The sequence below is a fragment of the Macrobrachium rosenbergii genome, chromosome 51 (assembly GCF_040412425.1).
Source record: "Macrobrachium rosenbergii isolate ZJJX-2024 chromosome 51, ASM4041242v1, whole genome shotgun sequence".
Classification (NCBI taxonomy): Eukaryota; Metazoa; Arthropoda; class Malacostraca; order Decapoda; family Palaemonidae; genus Macrobrachium; species Macrobrachium rosenbergii.
In genome coordinates, this window is record NC_089791.1 from 59,517,883 (window position 1) to 59,526,343 (window position 8,461).

At 37.6% G+C, this 8,461-nt stretch overlaps 1 protein-coding gene across 1 annotated transcript in view; it reads left to right on the forward strand.

Moving 5' to 3' along the window:
* Window positions 1–7,479, forward strand: part of LOC136833069 (uncharacterized) — a 15,962-nt gene extending 8,483 nt beyond the window's left edge. Inside the window, exon 7 of the mRNA XM_067094715.1 lies at window positions 7,313–7,479. Within this exon, the coding sequence (XP_066950816.1) occupies window positions 7,313–7,479 (167 nt within the window). The remainder of the gene's footprint in view (window positions 1–7,312) is intronic.
* The last annotated feature ends 982 nt before the right edge of the window (window positions 7,480–8,461 follow it).

Consider the following 8,461-nt stretch of genomic DNA (forward strand, 5'->3'; position numbering starts at 1 on the left):
GTTCAAGTTTCGCCGAACTTTATTCGCACAGGAAACTCTTACCAAAGGGAAAGCGTTGAAAAATGATGATATTATCGAGGTCCAAAACAGAAACTTCGAAAACCGTTTAGGCTCTTTTCAGACTTCGGTTCTTTCACCAGGAGAGATTTTGTTCCTCATCTTAGATACATACTGCCGTAAATAAATAGATTCGCGCCCCCCCTGCCCCCTACCCCTCTCTCTTTCTTTGTCCTCTCCGACTTTTAGTTCTTGCTTTCGTTTCACGAGGTCGAAATCTTCGGAATGGTAGGGAACAATAATTCAGCGCCTATATCTTGTGTGTGTCTTTTGGTGGCCTCAGCCTCGATGCATTTATCTCAAGGATGGGACACTGGATATAACGATAGTAACATTCAGTTCTATCTCAGGAAAAAATTTAAGGTAGACATTTGTAAGGTAGCGCTATAAAATATGAAAGTCTGCGACATCCTAGTTCGTTTTTCTCTAGTTATTTACCATGCAGAGCAAGCTGTCGTTATGTGATTTTAAGGGATATATATATATATATATATATATATATATATATATATATATATATATATATATATATATATATATATATATATATATATATATATATATGTGTGTGTGTGTATATATATATATATATATATATATATATATATATATATATATATATATATATATATATATATATATATATATATATATATATATATATATATATATATATATATATATATATATATCCCTTAAAATTACATAACGACAGCTTGCTCCGCATGGTAAGTAACTGTTTTCTACGCCCGGAGTTCCATTTCTGAAAATCATGCCTACAATTACTCTTAAATGTTCAAAAAAATTTTTCCTGTGGAGAACATGAGGGACAAGTGGTAACTATTTTTAATCAACTCTTAAGATAACTGGTTAGCAGCCATTACAGATTACCATGAAAGTTTTCTGATATTAATTTATGGAGAAACTTTAAGCAAGAGCCTTTTAGAGGGTCATGCGCTCTAGCTCTAGAGGAGTTACATAAGCTGAACGGTCAAACGAAGTGCTGCTTCTTAATTCATGTCAGGATCAACGGATGCGTTGAATAAAGGTAATCTATGTTTATCATATCGGTGGAGAAACAAACATACCTAACTGAAATGTAAAATTCTTTACTTCCTACTTTTATGGAGACCATTTTCTTTATTTTGATATTAGCTAAAACAGTATTTTGGAAAACACTGTCACTTTCTAATTGGAAGGGGTTAAATTTAGAAGAATGGAACTAAACTGTACATCAAAAAGGTGGGAAATAAACATTGATACTTAACTTGCTCATGAAGTAATACAATACGAAGCAAAGCAAGATTGTTAACTAGCTGTTAATCTTCCCCATCAGTTAGTTTTCTTACTCAATTTTGCTAAATGAATTGAAGGGAGCTACTGCACCACAAACTGCTGTTCACACTAAGTATCTTATACAGGAGTAATGCCTCTTACTCTGTGTTTTTTAATTTTTTATTTGGCTATGTTGACTAGCTACTCCAACGATGTCAAGCAGCTTGATTTAGGAATATGAAGAGAATGGTTTGCCGAGTAATCTGTATTTGTGAAGTGTTTAGCAATTCTTGTCCTACCGGGTGAATGTCCATGGAAATTTGAGAGGTGATGAGTTTTCCCTGCCTTTCTCGTTAAAACATATCCTGGGATTTTCAAGCATGAATATGATCCACGTTGGGATCCCAATATGTAATGTACCCAATACGGTAGCCCAGAAATTACTGAAAAAGTGTTAGTAAATGTTATGATCGATAATGTTATTTTCTAAAAATTCTATTTATATAAAATATATATTAATCGTCACATCACTGTAGATTGTACAAATAAGGTCTTTGAGCCCCATGTAGATATTATTTTGCTCAATGGGCAACAATCTACATAAGTAGTAGACACCACTTTTTCTGAGATATGATGCTTTAATATATTATGTGATTTTGTGGGGCTACAATTATTTCTATCATTCAAATACAATAAAAAAAAATTAACTTCACGACCTTTATTGATTGATTCATTGATTTATGAAAATTTGGATTTTAAGCCAAACACCGGGGAACTTTCAGATAGTGAAAAGGAGTTGGAATGGTTGGACAGCAAGATGGAAGAAAGGAAGTAGGAACGGAGGTAAGGTAAAAGGGTAAAAAGTGAGTGTAGCTAGTGGCCGAAGGTACACTGCAAGCAACACTTAGTAATGCCTACAGTACATCACGTGAGAGTACACTGAAAGCACAGACACCCTACGGGGTACGACTTTTTATTTTCCACATATAAAACAACATATTGAATATTTTAAAAATTATTTTGTGTAATAACAAAAATGACGACACCATTTTTTCTAGAATTATAAAAAGTCAGTAAAATAAAACAAAATGTCTTTTATCATTCTTAAAAAAACGTAGTTGGGAAATTCAATAAGAAAAAATGGAGAATTATTTATTGGAAGAACTATGGTATACACTGTAAAGATAGCCAATATCTTTTCTGCAATTTTTGCCAAAGACTATCCTTTTCCATAATTTCTCATGAGCTTCAGTTTTAAATTTACTACTGGTTCGTAAATTACAAGTAGCTGGAAATACTCCTTGAATCTACCTGATTCTCCTGTGTACACATACACACATATGCAAATATATATACATATACAAATATATATATATATATATATATATATATATATATATATATATATATATATATATATATATATATATATATATATATATATATATATATATATATATATATATATCTATTTGTGCATGTGCATGTGCGTGTGCGGGGTTTTATGTACTTTATAAATAGTCGGTCGAGTCTTCAAAAGTGTATTTTGTAGTAATGAATTCTTAACAAAGAAGCGCAAAAACCAACTACCTTACTGCTGCAGAATTCTAAAATCCACATAACACTGAAGTCTAAAGGAAAATTACCATAAAATTAATAACTTCAGATGATGTCAGGAACCCGTCAGTACGCACTGGAATTAAGTCATCAAGCGTAAGGCCAACAGATACTTCAACACAACGATCCTACGCACGTTTTCTTGCTATTTATCTCTCCACGTATCTCTGCCTCTTTACGAAGAACCGGCCAGGATTCAGCGGAAAAATTAAATGGCTGATAAAAAATAAAAAAATGTATTCTGAAAAATCCTAATTACGTGGAGTCCGCACGTTTGTCTCCATAATTAATCAGAAGTCGAATCAATACGAGCGAGTGATTCTGTTGCCGAATTCTGGGAAGGACCTCTCGAATGTGAAAAAGCTCTCAGTGCGCCTCAGGTGAAGTTTCTTCTGTTGCACTTTTCCTTTCATTCGCCGAGGCGACGTTATTGAAGTCTTACTCTTCTCGTCTTGGTGAGACTCAGCTTCCTGGACATATTGCTTCCTTTTAGATATTGGGTGATATTTTAATTTCAGGTGTATTCGGTTTGTTTTCAGAGTGATCATAATTATAAATTGTAATTTCTTGCATTTGTTCCGTCTAAGTAATAATAATAATAATAATAATAATAATAATAATAATAATAATAATAATAATAATAATAATAATAATAATAATAAATCCCTCCTTGTGTTATTTTCCACTCACTGATTCTCTTTTTACATTTTAAATGATAATAACAACAACTAATGATGCGGTATAAAATACTCAATACTCAACATTCTTTATTTATTCCATTCTCTCAAATACCAATTATAACCATAAATTTAAAACTTGACTTCCTCTGTTTATCCCCCCCTCTATCTGATACTAATAAAGAAAAATTACCTGAGTTTATACCCACAGATCTTTAAAGCTCCCCTAGTCTTTGTCTTACCACCTACAGTAATGTTATATACCTAAATTTTTCTGGTACGGTAAGCTAATAATGATGTAAAGAACTGAGAGAGAGAGAGAGAGAGAGAGAGAGAGAGAGAGAGAGAGAGAGAGAGAGAGAGAGAGAGAGAGAGAAAGGCGAGCAAGGCTTCTGGGCACGTTCAGCACAGATGCACCCACATACACAGTTATTTTTAGCCACCGAGCTGAAAGTGATGCTAAAAATAACATGAATATAAAAGGCAAGGGAACAGAAGAGGCTTACGTTCCTTAAAAAATCTGGCGAAGCGATCCTAATAAAGATCTCAGCTTATGAGAATGAGAATATCGTTAATTCATCTTTAGGAACTTATCCCGAAAAGGAGAAATTTTATTCCATAAAAAATGGGAGAACAAATTAGGCTTGCTAACTGGTGCTAAGGGTTTTCGGTGGTCTAAATAAGCCTCATTTCTTGATATATGAAAAACACATCTTTAATAAGGTTCTTATACAGTATATAAAGACTTTCTCCAAAGAATATCTGTTGTTTTTACGCACTTTGTTATTTTATTTTCTTGCATATGTACGTTGCAATGCATTTCCCGGTTTTTGATAGTAAAATATTTGTTCCTTCCAAATATTGCATAGCAGAGACAGGTTACCATTTAGCCAAATTTTCTTATTTTAGAGTATATCTGGCTTTCTTATTTCTCCTTATCTCTTTCAGAGAGCGCCATTTTCTTCTTATTTTGTGAGCGATGAATGTTTTTACGGATACATGAAACTCATCAGGGAATGACCGCTGCAAAAAATTCGCTGGCATCAAAGGGGAAAGATAAGCGGCGCGAGGGAAGCTCAATGAAGAAACTAGAATTTTCCTTCCTCGTATCTCTTAGTGAGGGACATACATTTTCTGCCCTTTACTTGATTAAGTAACTGATTCTTCAGTAGGCTACGCTCAATTTACAAATAAATTCAGTGGATATAACAATCCCCGAGTGATGATTTATATTTAAGACAGGCGGAAATGGCTATGTCAGTATACTGAATAGAAATGTCACATTCATCATAGATATCCCTTATTCAGTCCCTGACATGAGTTATAAAATGTTTCTTTTGAATCACATTCGCCAAGGATTCCAAGTTTCCTAGGGTGTCAAGATGTTAACAGTTTTGCTCTGCCATCCTAAGATTTATGTGCTGTTATTCCAAATTAATACTAATACTAATAATAATAATAATAATAATAATAATAATATGAAGGGAGTAGACCCTCTTTAAACAGGTCTTATTAAAAAGGATGGCTGTATTATGCAATTTATCTTATATAGTGTCTTTTCTATCCTCCTTATGATTCGCTTTTCAGGCTCAGCGATGTTAGTCAGTAACTGGCCGATATTCATGTTGGAAAGGACAGTGCGGAATATTGGAAGTCTTTTATTACAATATTCAATCAGAAATCGTTCGTCTGGGTTCAGGTTCTATTGTAAAACCGTCGATATGTTTCGACCAGCTCGTTGGTCATCCTCTGGACGTGGTTGCAGGAGGTCTGAAGAAACGATGTGCTCAGGTTGGTATTTATAGGGAGGTCATGATCGGTGCTGAATTATGATTGGCTGCCCGGGCATGTATCGGGCGGAGCCTTCCATCAAGTTCTGTTTTCGTCTTGCGTGCGAGCGGCGTTTGTAGTTGAGGATGAAGAGAAGAATTTCGATCCTCGGATGCCGAATTTTGATTTGCTCGTACGCTATCGCTCGGTGCATGTCTCCTGGCTGCCGTGGGGAGGAGAAAGGTTTCTTGCGTAATGTTGAGTGTTGGTTTCTCCTTCCCAATGTGCAATTTCCAAGAGGCGTAGGCGGCGGTGGTCGGTAATTTGGTCAATCACTTCGATGTTCGTGATTATGTCTTTTCTTGCTATCCTCTGGTTATGGACGGTCCTGGCATGATTAAAGATAGCCCCTCTTGGGCGTGGCAGGATATCCTTTTGGAGAAACGCATGGTGGTCATACCGATGTAGGAACCGAGGCATCCTCGGACGGGGTATACCGGTACTCATGCCCCGTCCGAGGATGCCTGATCGGTATGACCACCATGCGTTTCTCCAAAAGGATTTCCTGCCACGCCCAAGAGGGGGCTATAATCATGCCAGGACCGTCCATAACCAGAGGATAGCAAGAAAAGACATAATCACGAACATCGAAGTGATTGACCAAATTACCGACCACCGCCGCCTACGCCTCTTGGAAGCATTGCACATTGGGAAGGAGAAACCAACACTCAACATTACGCAAGAAACCTTTCTCCTCCCCACGGCAGCCAGGAGACATGCACCGAGCGATCCCCATGCGTACGAGCAAATCAAAATTCGGCATCCGAGGATCGAAATTCTTCTCTTCATCCTCAGCACTACAACGCCGCTCGCACGCAAGACGAAAACAGAACTTGGATGGGAAGGCTCCGCCCGAGGGTACATTTGCCCCGCAGCCAATCATAATTCAGCACCGATCATGACCTCCCTATAAATACCAACCCGAGCACATCGTTTCTTCAGACCTCCCTGCAACCACGTCCAGAGGATGACCAACGAGCTGGTCGAAACATGTCGACGGTACCTAACAATAGAACCTGAACCCAGACGAACGATTTCTGATTGAATATTGTAATAAAAGACTTCCAATATTCCGCACTGTCTTTTTCCAACATGAATATCGGCCAGTTACTGACTAACATCGCTGAGCCTGAAAAGCGAATCATAAGGAGGATAGGAAAGACACTATATAAGATAAATTCGCATAATACAGCCATCCTTTTTAATTAATAATAATAATAATAATGATTATTATTATTATCATTATTATTATTATTATTATTATTATTATTATTATTATTATTATTATATGGGCGCCGTGGCAGAGTGGTTTAGTTCATCGATGGACTGGCTAAGCAACATTGGGGCTGGTCAGTCGTTGGATGGGTGACCGCTGTCGTTTGCGTTGATTCCTTGGGAAAGGATCTTTACCATAATTTATCAGTCTACTCAGCTATAAATGAGTACCTACTCTCGATGGGGTAGGGTCCGGCTATGGGTTAAATAGCAAAACTCAGCAAGGATGGAAAGAAACGAAAGAAGCGACAACGACATAAATGGAACCTCTGGCAACAGAGGAACTTCGCCCTGCAGCCACTTAAGTTAAGTGTACTTTAGTTTAACCAGACCACTGAGCTGATTAACAGCTCTCCTAGGGCTGGCCCGAAGGATTAGACTTATTTTACGTGGCTAAGAACCAATTGGTTATCTAGCAACGGGACCTACAGCTTATTGTGGAATCTGAACCACATTATGCCGAGAAATGAATTTCTATCACCAGAAATAAATTCCTCTAATTCTTCATTGGCCGGCCGGAGACTCGAACGTGGGCCCAGCAGAGTGCTAGTCGAGAATGATATCGACGATATACAATCCAGTCGACGGGGAGGACGGTCAGTTACTTGGAGGTCGTCATCCAGCAACTGACCACGACAACGACAGTAAACAGCAACCAGAGACTGGAGCTACAGAGGCAAACCAGAAGAAGAAATGGACAAGAGAAGAAAATAAGGAATATGGAGATGCTACATCAGAAGCGACCTGACAGAAAGAGGATACAGAAGACTGGTCAGCATCTGGAATGAGAGAAATAACACCCCTCAAACAGAACAGAGGCTGGCAGACCAAGTAAGGAACCTAAAGAAAAAGAACTGGTTCTCCACAACTGAAAGAGAGGAACTGGAAAGAGAAATAACACCCAGCAACGAAGGACAAGAAGAACTGAGAGATGATGACACAGAAAACGACAGGAATGATGAGCTACCAAAAAACGACACACGAGGAAATACCAAAGATGTAACAGAGAGGTCGGAATGCGTGGAAAAGATCAGACAGTGGATAAAGCCAGAAACAGAAAGAACAAAGATCCCCTCCATGAAAGCCTACAACACAAAGAAACTAAGGGAAAAAACAAGTGAAATTAATGAAATAATGAGACTAATCCACACCATCAGTATCACAGAAACAAATAACCTCACATATGCAAGAGCAAGGCTAGTAGTAGAACTCATGGGGATACAAACACCAACACTTCCATCACAACCAACCCAACAGAAACCAAAACAGCAACCGCCTTGGAAAAGGCGCCTGGAAAATAAATCATGGCGATGAGATCTGACTTGATTAAACTGAAAGAGATGGCAGAAAAGAGGCTAAGAAGCAAGAAAACAAAAGAGGAACTGAATGACAAACACAAAGCACGGGAGAAGGGACTAAACAACACAATAGAAGATATAAAACAGAGGTTTAAACAGGAATAAAGGAAACCTACAGAGCAAATTCTTCAGAACCAACCAGAAAAGACTATACAGCCAACGAAGAGGGAAAGACAACCACCAGGAAATTCCTGAAGCCGAACCAAGTAAGAGACTCTGGGAAAACATATGGAGCAATCTGGTATCACACAACAAAAATGCAACATGGCTCCAGGAAATCAAGGCAGAAGAAATGGGGAGAATAAAACAAAAATTCACCGAGATCACGACAGAAACAGTCAGACACCAACTAAAGAAAATACCCAACTGGAA